Consider the following 16281-nt stretch of genomic DNA (forward strand, 5'->3'; position numbering starts at 1 on the left):
AACTAATAGAGCTGCACCTAAGAAAGGTTACTTGTTAGATTAGTTTGTTTGTTTTTGCACTTCTTCGTTACTTTATATAAACTGTATTAAGTTGTGACAATAAAGATTATTAATTCAATATTTTTATACGACATACATAAAAAATATGGAAATATATGGAGAATGGCTCTAATTTCCAGTTATCTGAACTTGTGAAAGTTTTAACAGTGTAGAACTTAATTTCAATGACCGAAGAGCTGGCGACTTCCTCACACAACTTATCAGCATTGCGGTACAGCGAGGGATACAATGCCTTAAGGGCCTATTTTAGACATTAGATTTAGACAAAGATTATGTACATTTCTACGATGAAAAATAGTGTACAAATGTCAGTAATAAATGGTACCTATTTTCTTTAATTTATATTTTTCTGGGTTTTGTAACACAACAGTACAGTACATTTTAACTCAGAACCCATATACAAATGTCTTAAGTACATTTTACACCTACTGTACCTGAAATTTACATACTGTTTTTTGTCAAATAAAAAAAATATTTTATTTTGGAAATTGTATTATTTACCTATTTCAAATATTCTCGCCGGCACAGAGGTGACTATCAGATTTTGTTAAGGCTGTATGCAGTGTGATAGTAAAACAAAATAATGTCCTAAATAATTGTTTATTGTGGACGCTCGCACGCCAGCTCTTGACAACAGCCAGCAGTTCATTGCATCATGCTTAGATAGGCCGAGAGGCACCTCTTCCATAGTTCCTCTTGAACCACGAATTTTCTGGAAGAATAAAAAAGAAACAGGTACAGGCAACCAATCTGAATCCTAGGCCACGGTAGGATCCTTTTACAGTAAAATTCAAACTGACTTATATAGCAAATAAAGCACAGTATCAATAAGAAGGGGTTCTAGAGTGGTCTAGGATGCTAATTAGTTGACTGTAAATGTAAGCAGCAGTTTAGAAATTATTGTCACACAAGAAGTCTATTTTTAGGTTGTACCTACTTGGTTCAAAAAATGTGGCAAATTATCAATATAAAAAGAAACAGGGACAACGTGTCTGGTGGGAGGAGAGAGTAAACTTGAAAGTGAGTTGATACCTTATGTAAAGGGAACATGATGTTTGAATTGCCTTAACTGACCTAGATAATAACTTTATTTTCATAAAATAAATGATGGTATATTCTGTGGAAGTGTTAAAACTACAGCATACTCCTATACAATTGGAATCCACTGAAACAGAACAAACACACTGTAACAGTGTAAAATTAACCATTAATAGTTGTTCTCCATTGTGTGAGTTTGTCTAAATTTATACCTAATTTTAATTTAATATAAACAGTTTAATAATAACGCGCTGGTGGCCTGGCGGTAAGAGCCTGCGACTTTCGATCCGGAGGTCGCCGGTTCGAACCCCGGATCGTACCAATGAGTTTTTCGAAACTTATGTGCGAAATGCGAAATGTCATTTGATATTTTCCAGTCACTTTTCGGTGAAGTGAGGAAACCGGACTAATTCCAATAACGTCTAGTTTACCCTTCGGGTTGGAAGGTCAGATGGCAGTCGCTTTCGTAAAAACTAGTGCCTATGCCAAATCTTGGGATTAGTTGTCAAAGCGGACCCCAAGCTCCCATGAGCCGTGGCAAAACCGGGATAGCGCAAGGAGGATGATGATGATAAACAGTTTAATAAAAAGGATAATTGCAATCAAGTTTACAAATTATAAACCTGCTTAAACTTAGCTACTTAAATCATTTATGGGGCAATACATATCCTTTGTAAAACAGGTACTAAAGAATTTCATTCTCAGAGGTAACTGATTAACATATCAACCAAACAATAGCTACCTACCTATCTCACTGCACAATCAATAGGTACTTATAGAGATAGTGCTAATTATTTTTTTATGTCTAATGGTTTAGTAGGTACTCAAATGACATACTTGCCTTCTGTTGACATCAGATATGTACAATGTCAATTGATTGAGATGCTGGGTCATATCACAGTAGTCTACCAAATGGATGAGCCATAATCTTGTCTAGTCTTGTGTTGGTAGTTGGCACTAGCTCTGCTAGGGTGGATAGGTAATTAAGAACCTAAAACAAATTAGTAAAATAAAATAAAATAAAAAAGCCTTGTACAAACACCAGTGGCGGCTGGTGAAAATTTATGCAAGGCAACACTTAGCAAAAAGAAACCTGTCTTAACATTAGGTACTTTACAATTTAGTCCCATAGATCTATCATTAAAACAAATAAGTAATCAGAACAGCTGCAATTTTTTCAAGTTGATATTTCTCCTTGGGATATGAATAAATAATTATTTTGCCAAAGTAATAGCTGATTTTGTGTTTGATTAACAGATATATTAGAGTAGGTATGGCAAAGATACTTTTGAAGTGCTTTTGATAACAATGATGATGCTATGTGGGAGTTTTGTGAAATGATGATGTTTGCTTGAAGCAGCTCTGTCTGTCTCTAACATACAAACTTTTACATTAACATTAGTTAGGCATCAAGAATGTATTTACTTAACTAGATACACTGCAATCATGTCAATTTTATAAGTAGCTTTACCTTAGGGCACTAGGTAATCCATCATGGTTGTTAGATTTGTGATTCTCGGCGTTAAGTTGGGGAATGTGAAATGCACTGTCGCCTCCTTATGCACTCTGTAAATACTTATTTATGCCATTTCTTCATCGTACTTATCAGACGGGTTGCGAGCGTCTCTTGAAGCGTCTGTGTATTGGAATTTTCGACTAAAATTTCTTCTACAGCGGCGTCGAGTAGGTATAGCATAATTTGACTTTCCTGCAAAGAAATTATGAGAATAGTATACATAGCCGAACTTTCTAACTAATAAACTTCCAATATAATCATGGAAAACGGATGCTTACCGGATATTTATACTTTAAAATAGATCGATTCACTAGTTTTACTTCGACGATAAAGCTTATCGTGACCTCAGAACCACTTAGTTAAAATTAACTCCCCAAACTGTCAAAATGGGACGATCTGTCAAATGTATCCAACGAGCATGTTATGCGAATTGACGTTTATCAGCTCGGTCACTTACTGCTATAAATGTATAACTAACTTCATACTCTAACGAGCCAGCATGTTAAGAGCGATATATATCGAAAATTACTGTCATTTTATTGAACCCTAACTGTCAAATTATCTCTATCACATTTCCATGCTTCGCCCGCTGGACCAGATTATATTGATGATAATTATTATTTGTAACCATTTAGTTAATATTATCTTCAGTTACCGCGATAGTTAAATACTCATGAAATAAAAACTATGAAAACGGATTAAATCGCGTATAATGAGTTTAAAATTTATCCCGATGTTTCAAACACTTTACAGCGTTCGTGGTCAACGGGTGACTGAGGAAAAATTACAATGTGCAAAAGCTACCCATATTCTTGTATATAACCATTTAGTTGTTGAAGAAAAACATTCACACAACAATAACATATACTTTACTAATACTATGCCCACACTATGACCTATGTTAATGTATTATACCAGACGTGTAATATTTTATTTTATCAACAAAGGCATAATAAAGGATTGTATTGTATTTTTGTATGAAAATAAAAAATAGGAAAGCAATATAGTAATAGTCAAATATTCCATTAAAAAAATAAAAATACTTAATAAATCCATAAAAGTTCAAATTATTAAAAAAAACTTTGGACTCGAACCCACGATCTTCTGCATCATAGTCGGTCGTTTGACCGAGACGCCTTTTCGATTTACATTAGCAGTGTCGAAATACACGATATGTATTTTGTTGACAAAATGCGTCATTATTTCTGAGTCTGCTTGAGTTAACTAAACCAATATCTTTAAATAATTACTTGTCAAGAGCCAAATGTCACTGATGACAATGTCAACTAAAAATGCGCGAAATATGACGGCTCTGTGTCTGTACACAAAATTTGGCACGCACATTTACGTAAAATTAATAAAAAATTCACATGGATTTGTCCATGATTTCTGTATGAAACAATGTATTTCATTCACTACCGCGACGACGGGTAATGTATAGTAGATGTATGTGCATATTTTTATTTAGTTGTAGTGTGCGATGACTAAATAAATGGTAGATGTTTTTTGTATGGAAAGCGAGCCACCTTAAAATACCATCTATTTATTTAGGGTTCGAAGTTTTACGTCATATTACAAAATTATTCATTTCAAATAAGTATTACTTTAGTAAACAATTGGACTCCATTTAGATTACAACCAACAGTAAAATATGTCATGATTGCTAAAACAATATGAGAAAAATAATTAAGTTTGAGTATAACTTTTTTTTTTTTTATATAGTATGAATAGGCAGACGTTTGACCACGTTAACTTAACTGCACTAAAAGTTCAACGCCTAACCTTTAGAGATTATAGCCAAATTATATCTCATAATTTGATCAACAGGAGCACAGACAAGAGCCGACCGCAGCACCCGTGCAGTCGAACGTCGTGTCGGACATAATGGCGACTCCCAAGAAACTGCTCAGAGCTTGGGAGGGCCGCTCCGCCGACATGCAGAAGCTGGACGAAGAGCTCATGAACACCAGGATACGGGAGGTGGAGGCGCTCACTGAGCTCAAGGAGGCCAGGCTCAAGGTCAGTGGCTCTAGCTTGTACATTTATGATGGAACACTCACATCAACCATATGCATCACCGGTACTAACGTTGTGTCGGATGTAGTGGCGACTCCCAAGAAACTGCTCAGGGCTTGGGAGGGCCGCTCCGCCGACATGCAGAAGCTGGACGAAGAGCTCATGAACACCAGGATACGGGAGGTGGAGGCGCTCACTGAGCTCAAGGAGGCCAGGCTCAAGGTCAGTGGCTCTAGCTTGTACATTTATGATGGAACACTCACATCAACCATATGCATCACCGGTACTAACGTTGTGTCGGATGTAGTGGCGACTCCCAAGAAACTGCTCAGGGCTTGGGAGGGCCGCTCCGCCGACATGCAGAAGCTGGACGAAGAGCTCATGAACACCAGGATACGGAAGGTGGAGGCGCTCACTGAGCTCAAGGAGGCCAGACTCAAGGTCAGTGGCTCTAGCTTGTACATTTATGATGGAACACTCACATCAACCATATGCATCACCGGTACTAACGTTGTGTCGGACGTAGTGGCGACTCCCAAGAAACTGCTCAGGGCTTGGGAGGGCCGCTCCGCCGACATGCAGAAGCTGGACGAGGAGCTCATGAACACCAGGATACGGGAGGTGGAGGCGCTCACTGAGCTCAAGGAGGCCAGACTCAAGGTCAGTGGCTCTAGCTTGTACATTTATGATGGAACACTCACATCAACCATATGCATCACCGGTACTAACGTTGTGTCGGACGTAGTGGCGACTCCCAAGAAACTGCTCAGGGCTTGGGAGGGCCGCTCCGCCGACATGCAGAAGCTGGACGAGGAGCTTATGAACACCAGGATACGGGAGGTGGAGGCGCTCACTGAGCTCAAGTAGTATGTATAACCATATTATGTGGTTTTTTGCGCATTTATGATGGAACACTCGCACGGCGCCCGTAAAGTCCCAACGTATAGAAGTAGGATGACAAAAGTGAGACCAAAACCGGAACAATGTCAAGTGTCATTGAGAGTATTAAGTTCAGAAAATTATGTATGATAACGTGAATAATTTGTTTTTATAACTGTTTAATCGAAACATCATGGCAACTCCCTAGAAACTGCTTAAACTCTGAGGACATGCAGAGACTGAACGAGAAACTTGTGAACATGTATCTTCTCACACTGTATTATGAGTAACTATAGCGACCCGTCCCGACTAAGCACGAAGATTATCATAAAAATGGTTATAGTAAGTTATCTGTCAAAGATAGACATATGGCATGGCGAACTTTTTTTGTAGAGACACGATTTCGCCATACATTGTTTTGATATTGCTCAAAAAGTTTGGGCAGCGTTTACGTTAAAGTTTCAGTCAGCGGGATTTTGTCCGACTCTATTAGAAAATATCGTCATATTTCAACCAATTAAAACAAAATCTCCATTCATAGGCGAAAACCGCATGAAAATGCGTTCAGTGGTTTTTGAGTTTATCGCGAACACACTACACACAAGGGGACTTTGTTTTATAAGGTGTGGACACGCACACACACACACAATCACGCCTGTATCCCATAATGGGATAGGCAGAGCACATGAAACTACTCATGTCTCAGTGCCACTCTTGGCAAATAAGGGGTTGAATGAAAACGAAATTGTGACATTGCAGTGACAGGTTGCCAGCCTCTCGCCTACGCCACAATTTAACCAACATCCCACTCGGCTTCTACGACACCCACGGGAGAAAGAGGGTGGTGAAATTCTCAACCCGTCACCACACAGGAAAGATTAAGATGTAGATTAAGGTGTGGAGATTTTATAATAATATGCATATAATTGCAGCTGATGGAGTTGGAGACGCAAGTGCACGTGTCGACGAACCAGCTGCGGCGGCAGGACGAGGAGGCGCGCGAGCTGCGCGAGAACCTGGACGCGGCGCTGCGCCGCGAGCGCGCGCTGCAGGCGCGCCAGCGCGAGTTCCAGCACAAGTACACCGACCTCGAGAGCAAGGTACCCTCAGTCTACCTCAAACACAAGGTCACTTTGCCGATTTAAACTAGACCGCGACAGCAATGCCTGACGACTGGAGTAGCACCTGAAGACCACTGATGGACAAACATCTCCTATATGACAACCGATCCTGGCGCTGCTCAATTCGCCTATCAGATCATTCACATAGAGGTTAAAGACGTCCGGAGAGGTTAAACCACCCTGACGTACACCTCAGTCTAGTAGTAGTAAACTCTTTATTGTACAATTAATAATAAAAACACAGTAATTACAGTAAAGAACAGTACGAAGGCGAACTTATCCCTTTGAGGGATTTCTTCCAGATAACCTTTGAGTGAATGACTGGATAAAAAGAGATGTGGGTCTAGTCTATAATCACTAGACGTCGCGTCGCCCCACCTATTAACGTAGCTAGTTTGGTTCCCGTACCAGTATCTCAACAGCCCGACGATAGGTTTAGGTAGCATAGTGACGCTAAAGCATGCTCTACCGTATAGCATCAGGACGAACAGGGGGCGTAGCAGAATGGCATTTCTGCGAGGCGAAACGCCACCGAAACGCCGCAGAAAGGTAGTCTGGCTCTGTCGCGCCAATACGCAAGAGCGATAGAGATATTAAATATCGTGAGCGTTTGTAGTGCGTTCGGCTAGGCACACGGGTATTGTTCCTGTAGAGCGTTGTATTATATTGTTAACGACAGTTAGTAGCTGAATACCTATAATAGTGTAATGATACATCGGCATACAATTAGCGTTTAATTACAAAATTAAAATTTTGAAAAAACCCCCGACCGCGACGCAGTGGACCGATTTTCATGAAACATGACTAAGAACACTCCCGACTAACTCAGCTTTCAGACAAAAAAAAACTAAATCTAAATCGGTTCATCCGTTCGGGGGTTACGATGCCACAGACAGACACATACACAGACAGACAGACAAACAGACAGACAGACACGTCAAACTTATAACACCCCGTCGTTTTTGCGTCGGGGGTTAAAAATCATAAATTTTGTGTTTTTAACCCCCGACGCAAAAACGACGGGGTGTTATAAGTTTGACGTGTCTGTCTGTCTGTCTGTCTGTCTGTCTGTCTGTCTGTCTGTCTGTTTGTCTGTGTGTGTGTCTGTCTGTGGCATCGTAGCTCTAGAACGGATGAACCGATTTTGATTTAGTTTTTTTTGTTTGAAAGCTGAATTAGTCGGGAGTGTTCTTAGCCATGTTTGATGGTAATCGGTCCACTATGTCGGAGGTTTTTCAAAATTTTAATTAGTTTTTTTTTTAATAAAAAAAAATTACAATGGTATGTGGCTGATTCTTAGCGGCCCGAAATGTATTACAAAAACACCTAAATACTATTTTTTTCAGCCTTCTAGCTCAAAAAATAAAGATTTTACACGCGGGTTAGATTTTTTTGAAAAAAAATTATCCAAATCGGTCCAAAAAAATGTCTATATATACGAAAATATAAAATTCGTGTGGCACAATTGTGCCACCGAAAGCCCAAATCTGAAGTCCATTTTGGTCTATCTCTTATCGTTTCCGAGATATAACGTCTTGAAAGTACGAAATGTACTAAACTTCTACTATTTGTTTGTGAAATCGTTGCTATCACATTCCATCAGGCGCTCATGACTAAATTGTATGGAAGAGTCGAAATCCGACTCGCACTTGACCAATTATCGTAGAAAGTTGTGTTTCGACGTAAAACGATGAGGTGTTATAAGTTTGACGTGTCTATCTGTCTCTGTGTGTGTGTGTGTGTGTGTGTGTGTGTATGTGTGTGTCTGTCTGTGGCATCGCATCGTGTCGTAGCTCCTGAACGGATCTACCGATTTTGATTTATTTTTTTGTTTATAAAAGGTGAATTAGTCGAGTGTTTTTATTTATATTAGCTGTAGGTGAGGGCCTTTCTTCCCGTGGGAGAAGGCGACTGTGGGATGTGGGTTAAATTGTGGCGTAGGCGAGAGGCTGGCAACCTGTCACTGCAATGTCACAGTTTCGTTTTCTTTCAACCCCTTATTTGCCAACAGTGGCACTGAAACCTGAGTAGTTTCATGTGCTCTGCCTACCCCTTCATGGGACACAGGCGTGATTGTATGTATATGTAGCTGTAGGTGATGGCCGCTGGTCCAAGATGGTCGCCGCCACAAAAAAAATATTTATTTATTATGGATTACAGAGGCAAGCATGATCGCGCGATAAATGATAAAACCAGCAGGGTTAGCACATGATTGCCGCGAGAGTATGTCACCGCGAGATAGACTACCGGTTCTTATGTCATTAATACAATTACGACAAAGACGTGTCATCTCATCTATCTCGCGGCGACATACTCTCGCGGCAATCATGTGCTAGGCCTAAAGGGGCGGCTCATTCTGCGATTCTATCGCCGCGCTACATGTACATGGCGGCGGCCGCGAGTTTCGCGGCCCGTTCACTGGTGACGACCTTCACGCGGCGCAATAGAATTCTATGTCGGCTGCTCGCGTGCGGTCTGTTTGTTAATGTAGGTAAGAATTTAGAATGGCGGCATTTTATGAACATCAAAGGAGTGAGCCTTCAATATTTGTACTGTTATATTCTGTGATATTCGTACTATTAGTAAGTGCGAAAAGGACGGCCTGGCGCGACCATGCTATCGGTGCTGATTTTTAACCGCCGCCTCAAATCTCAAAGGAAGGGGTTCTCAATTCGTCTGTATTTTATTTTTTATGTTTGTTCCTCGATATCTCCGTCGCTACTGGACCGATTTTGAATTTTTTTTTTGATAGTATATGAATACAGATTGGTCCCATTTTTCTCAGAACCCAGTTCTGGGTGGCTAGCCGAATGGCACAATCGCTCACGAAACGCTCACGAAACGAAGCGCTAGTAGATATCTATCTCTATCGCGCTTGCGTATTGGCGCGACAGAGCCAGCGGCGTATCGCTTTCGTTTGGCGTCGGAGAAATGCCATTCGGCTACGGGGCCTGATGATGGGATCCTGGAGAAATCGAGAGAACTCCTCAAATCTGAAAGGCATACATATGGTGATTTTTGTGTTTTTAAAGGAATGGCATGCATTTACTTACGGAACAGTGATATTTGGTGCAGTGGAACTGCTGATGATGGTCAGAACGGAACTCCTCAAATCTGAACGGCACGCTTATAGTGACTTTAGTATTTTTATAAAAACAGCATGCACTTACCTCTAGAATATCTTGAACGTAAAAAATGTAGGTAAGTACTTAACATACAATTCGGTACTTGAATTCCAAAACACAAGAAATATGACAAAAGAAAGAGCCCCCTACAAAAAGAAAGAAATAAAAACCTTAAATTATAAATTTAAAAAAACCCCGACACAAAAAAAAGGTGAATTAAATTAAAAATTAAATAAAAAAAGGGTGAAAAAAACTAAAAGTGCGAGCTTTCAAAAAGTAATAAAATAACTAAATAAGTAGCTCTAGGAATACCTACCTTCCTTCTTACGAAATACCTACCTTCTTCTTCTTAGGAATATCTACCTACCTTCTACCTTCTTACGAAATACGTAAGATGAAAACCTAACTACGAAATTCTTGAACGTAAAAATTTTGGTACTTAAACATAAAATTACTTGAATTCTTAAATACAAGAAATATGACAAAATAAATTATTAATTATTATTCTCTTTATTGATTTCCATTATTAATTAATGGTAAAGTGTTGTCGCGTCGGGGGACCGCTCTTTGCCTGTCTAACTTGAAACTTAAAAACTAAATATTTACACAGCTAAACTAACTTAATAAATGTTTAACAAAAAATTCACTAGGTACATACATTAAACTAACTACCTGAACATGAACAATGTAACTATACAACCAAAATGTCAAAGGAAGTATTAGAATTACAAGTAACGTATATGTTTACAACCAAACAAACTAGATAAGTGCTGAGCAAAAATTTCAACACCCAATCTTAAAATAAGACTCTAAAGACTGCATCGGAAACACAACCGTCAACGACGTCTGCCCTCGCGCTAATATTGAGAGCGGTCCCCCGACGCGACAACACTTTACCATTAATTAATAATGGAAATCAATAAAGAGAATAATAATTAATAATTTATTTTGTCATATTTCTTGTGTTTAAGAATTCAAGTAATTTTATGTTTAAGTACCAAAATTTTTACGTTCAAGAATTTCGTAGTTAGGTTTTCATCTTACGTATTTCGTAAGAAGGTAGAAGGTAGGTAGATATTCCTAAGAAGAAGAAGGTAGGTATTTCGTAAGAAGGAAGGTAGGTATTCCTAGAGCTACTTATTTAGTTATTTTATTACTTTTTGAAAGCTCGCACTTTTAGTTTTTTTCACCCTTTTTTTATTTAATTTTTAATTTAATATATACCCGAATACAGAGCCTCCTTCTCGTAGGTCAAAAGTCGGTTCAAAAGTATAGCCCTAAGGGGTGGTTAATTTGTAACACGCGCGACTAACAACAACATAATAAACACTCATCCTATTTATTGTGCTTGAAATACCAAAACCTTTTATTTTACCGAGCGACGTATATTCCGTCACAAACAAACAATACAGTTTCCTGTTCCTTTGTACTACAAAGTTTGTAGTCACTGATCCTTTTCCTCACTTTGTTTTAGTAAACCCTGCTAAGTTGTAATTAAAATTTTGAAAAAACCCCCGACTGCGACATAGTAGACCGATTTTCATGAAACATGGCTAAGAACACTCCCGACTAACTCAGCTTTCAGACAAAAAAAACTAAATCTAAATCGGTTCATCCGTTCGGGAGCTACGATGCCACAGACAGACACACACACAGACAGACAGACAGACAGACACGTCAAACTTATAACACCCCTTCTGTTTTGCGTCGGGGGTTAAAAACCATTTAGTTTACAACAAATACCTAGTCATCCTTTTGTATAAAATATTATAATTTATAATAATTACCTCCGGTGTTTACTTTTAATCATAATTTCGGGTGATTTGTACTATTCAAATTTATATTTCTTTCAGGCGAAGTACGACTCGATGCAAGCAAATATTAGAAATATGGAGGACGCACAAAGGATAGCAGAGCTAGAGACGGAAGTTTCTGAGTATAAGCTAAAGGTGAGTTTGGAACTTTAAAATTTTATCACAGAAATTAAACTTCGAATGATTCAACATAGTATAGAATACAAGTGTAATTTTTATGACTTGTCAGGCTTCTGTCATTCTATTTTTAAAATAATATTCTAAGTATGTGCCGAATTAGAAAACATTAGCTGGTTGCAATGATTTTGATACCTACTTAGGGCCACTTGCACCAACGAAAATGGAGGTTTAACCCGAGGGTTAACCCTCCATTTTATATGGAATTTGACAGATGACATCCCACTAACCCTGAGTTAAGTGGTTGGTGCAAGTGGGCCTTAGTAATCTTCAAGCAAATAATAAAGGGCGACGAGTTATTTATTCTCATACAATCTTGTACTGTTGAATTGTTTCTTTCACCGCGACCAGGGTGCGTAGCCGAATGGCACAAACGCTCACGAAACGAAGCGCTAGTAGATATCTATCCCTATCGCTCTTGCCTATTGGCGCGACAGAGCCGGACTACGTTTCGTTTTCGTTAGGCGTCGGAGAAATGCCATTAGGCTACGAGGCCAGGCCCCGTAGCCGAATGGCAACGAAACGCCGCGAAAGGTAGTCTGGCTCTGTCGCGCCAATACGCAAGAGCGATAGAGATAGATATCTACGAGCGTTTCATTTCATGAGCGTTTGTGCCATTCGGCTACGTACCCTGTTAATTATGCTTATTTTAAATACTCTAAAAAATGCTATTAGTCCTTCGTGGAGACATTATATTTTGGGATCATCCTATGTAGTATTGAAAGTACTATGTCTATGCATAGAACGAAGTGATGGCGACAGAAGGAGAGCTCCGGAACAACATGGACGACACGGAGCGCGTGCGCGAGCTGCAGGAGCAAGTCGCCGAACTCAAAGCAGAGGTGAGAGTGCTGGCGTGCATACATTACATAACCAATCATAACACTGGTTCACTACACTTATATTGCCACCAGTGGGCTTGATCGATTCTTCTATTTCAGCATAAATTAAATATAAGAAGATCATGACCATCCCATACATTAAATGCGACCGCCTAAGAACGTATATACACTACACCACACATAGATGGCACAAAAAATGTCTTGTAGCTTTCGATTTTGCTGGTATGGCGTTAAGTGTCACTTTTGACATAGATTTATGGCTCGAAAGTGACACAACGCCAGTCTACAAATAATCGACGGCAACAAGACATTTTTTTTGTGGCGACATCTATGTGTGGTGTAGTGTATGCGCGTTATTAGGCGGTCGCATTTTAATGTATGAGATGGTATGATCTTCTTACATTTAATCTATTATTTCAGTTTATATTGGTTAGGCGTGTCGACACTGATGAGCGAGGCGATATCATACCTGGTGTACGGCTTATGCAGAAGTGCCTCGGCCGAGGCAGCTCGCGCGTTTGCCTCGACCAAGCGACCCGATGCACGACGACGTGCCTCGTGTCGTGTGTCGATCCACCTTTTTGTTTTTCGTAGACCTACCGATATTTCGAAGTTACTTCATGCTCGATGAGGGTAGGCCCGCCGGTCGATATAAGTCTAGTGAAACTAACCGTAAATCATGCAAAACTCTTGCATCACAGTTTGCCTTTAAGATTGGGCCTTTTAAAGTAAAGGTGAACTATGATGGCGCCACCTATGTAAACATTTGGCAGTTATCAATACCGTACCATCTTAATTCTGGCAGGCAAGCATGGTCCCGCGATAAATGATAAAATATCAGGCCGTCGTGCGATAGCGACGGCCAGATGTTTTATCATTTATTACGCGACCATACTTGCCTGCCTGATCTGTATAAACCGTGAAGCGTTCCGAAAACCATTGACAGAATTAGAATATTACCTACTTAATGAAAAAATAAGAAACATACAAGAATAATTTATTGGCGTTTGATGTCTGCCCTGCCATAAAACTATTTATAAAGGAAGTATTGAATGAAATACTATGATTGGCCTTAGTGTGGCAGTGATACGCCGTCACTATTTTAGCTCTAAAAATGTCCCAATCTTACAGACACATTAAAATAATATGATTTAATATCTGAACTAGAGATGGGCCGAATATTCGGTAAATATTCGGTATTCGGCATATTCGGCAAGTTTTTCAATGTTCGTATTAGGCCGAATAATTCGGTTGCTTTGCCGAATATTTACCGAATAAACAAAGTAAAAAAAAATGAAGATCTTACGTATTCCTTTGGATAATAAGCTCTTATTTTAGTAGCTTTCTAAGGAACTACTAAAAAGAGATAATTGCCTATGCGTCAAAATACAAATACAAAGTTGGAAAAACCGTAGTTTAAGAGTTGAGAAGAGTTTAGAGTTGTTTTAACTAAGTTTTAGTTAAATTCACTAAATCGTAATAACATATGTAGTTCTAATTACATATGTGACCATTATCAATCATTAATAGTTTTTTCTTAACATCCGCTTTCTAAATATGGCGTAACCGAATATTCGGCCGAATGTTCGGTTCGGTAAGAGCTGAACCGAATGTTCGGCCGAATATTCGTATTCGGCAAAGTCCATATTCGGCCCATCTCTAATCTGAACCAAAACCGTAGATCACGTTGCAAAGATACGACGATATACAAAACTTACATCGCGCCTCGCTTTGCTTCACTAAACACATTTTAACTATTCGCCGACAACAATTAATTTACATGCTTAATGTTTATCACGTTTTACTGTAAATATTCACAAATCTGGTTGGATTTCATCTAGGGGCTAAGATCTGGTAAGGAAGGATTTTTTAACCTCATTTGACATTGTTTTATAAAAAAATTGGATAATTGCACATTGGTGTCCTAACAAAATCCAGGCTGTATGGAATAGTTAACTACTTACGAGTTCAAAGTAGGTGTAAAAACCGTGCCTCCTAGTTTGAAAGAAACTTTAAACGATAAAAGTTACCGCATAATACGCGGTTTTATAGATTAGGATACCGACATCTACATCAGCTGCATAATGCGAGCTACCAACGCACATGTTTTACGTTTCGTTGGATAGTGTTAACTAACAACAAATTACAACATGTTATATCTACTTCAGCCCCGATTTAGTTAGGCGACCCAACCCGATTACAATTAATTATCAATGTATATAGTCACATTTATATCCATAAAAAACAGATGAGGGTAACAAAATCATACGCCACAAGTTATATCTTAATTGGCGGCGTGAAACAACGTGATCGTCCCGCAAGATGTGTTGCGTCATGGGTATAGCTTTACGTTGTTTGTCACATATTTAGCTTACAGAATAAACTGATTCAATTGCATTTGTCACGCAATTAAGAAAAAGTAAATTGTTTTCCATTGCTACTTAAAAAAGGTGTTTTTATTTAAGGAAGTTACTGTAGAAACTTGTCACTTTCGTCGATTATTCCGGGAAGACTAACATGGATAATGAATTCAGTATGACCGTCACCATATATAAGTCATAACCTTCGAACGTGATGAAAACTTTGAAGGTGCACATAATCTACTTGAATGTTATAAACCTACTTACATACCGTACAACTAATTGCAAATACCTTAAAGCCTGCGCTTATATCCGACAAACTCAATATGAAATCACCAATACCTATACATACCTACAAGACTTCACGTACACGTGCAACCAATTTTTTTGTTAACTTATGGAAAATAGGTTTTCCCCCAACGGGGACGTAACAATATTGATCCGATGGAGATGTACATACAGCTTTTTCTGTTGTTGACGAAGTTTACGATGCGCTTCCAGTGATGTCTGATAATCTGTTTGGCACTGCACAGTTACCGACACCCATCACCACTCCGGACACAGAGCCCTGGAAATGGCTCGAGTAAGTCAGTCATTACAACATTTTGTTTTTGTGGTAACATCCGTCAGTAAGCTTTTGTATTATGACTATGACAAGTATGTGTGTATTTATCCATCTATGTCCGTCGTTCTAATGTCTTGGTAGTTACATATTTCCGATTTTATAAAAGTTTACTTTACACTTAGTATTATGTACCACTTTAAACTCTTTTGAATGCGGCTTTCTAATTTTAGCGAGGAACAAATGCAAATATTTTTAATATCTAGTTTAGCGACAAAAAGTCGCACTATTATCTTATTGTTTGTAATTACGTTACTATAGGTTATAGTTTACATTATAAATATTGTTTGATATTGAGGATTAGATTTCGCTAAATAAATATCAATCGACAATTGTCGCTAGTAAATATTCGAACGTAATCCTAGCCATTCGGACTGGCCATGTTTGGCTATATGCAATTATGCATGTTATGTTAGTTTAACACGTATCGCACTTTTGTATTCCCTTACGCTTTGCATGTCTGACACCAAGCTTTCTTGCCTATTTCCGATTTTTTACATTACGACGCGTGGGCTCAGATAGATCTCTGTGTCAAATTTTCAAATGCATTTTTTCAATCGATATCTAAAACGTTACAACCTAGTGGCTCCGCGTACTGTTAAACCAGTACAATGGAAATTCACCCAATTCTAAATTTGACATAACGTTCGAGTCTAGGCCCACTTCACTAATGCAAATGCAACTAGCCAATAAATCCACTAAAGCATCCCA

General features: G+C 38.9%; 1 protein-coding gene and 1 long non-coding RNA gene across 8 annotated transcripts in view; one reads left to right on the forward strand and one right to left on the reverse strand.

Moving 5' to 3' along the window:
- Positions 1–16281, forward strand: part of LOC125241795 (ecotropic viral integration site 5 ortholog) — a 60611-nt gene that overhangs the window by 37405 nt on the left and 6925 nt on the right. For 5 of the 6 annotated variants that reach the window (XM_048150429.1, XM_048150428.1, XM_048150432.1 and 2 more), the window contains 4 exons: positions 4442–4633; positions 6442–6609; positions 11609–11704; positions 12490–12588. In XM_048150429.1, coding sequence (XP_048006386.1) covers positions 4442–4633; positions 6442–6609; positions 11609–11704; positions 12490–12588 — 555 coding nt within the window. Of the gene's footprint in view, positions 1–4441; positions 4634–6441; positions 6610–11608; positions 11705–12489; positions 12589–15481; positions 15532–16281 lie in introns of all 6 variants that reach the window. The other variant, XM_048150430.1, reaches the window with a different exon arrangement.
- LOC125241798 lies at positions 561–3194 on the reverse strand. Of its 2 annotated transcripts, XR_007178767.1 has the most exons (4): positions 2893–3194; positions 2570–2806; positions 1936–2089; positions 563–772 (listed from the first exon to the last, which is right to left on the reverse strand). It is a non-coding gene; the product is annotated as an uncharacterized LOC125241798 (long non-coding RNA). The 2 variants fall into 2 exon arrangements; XR_007178766.1 differs by having other exon boundaries at positions 561–772; positions 2570–3194.

Source organism: Leguminivora glycinivorella, chromosome Z, assembly GCF_023078275.1.
Source record: "Leguminivora glycinivorella isolate SPB_JAAS2020 chromosome Z, LegGlyc_1.1, whole genome shotgun sequence".
In the NCBI taxonomy this organism is placed as follows: domain Eukaryota; kingdom Metazoa; phylum Arthropoda; class Insecta; order Lepidoptera; family Tortricidae; genus Leguminivora; species Leguminivora glycinivorella.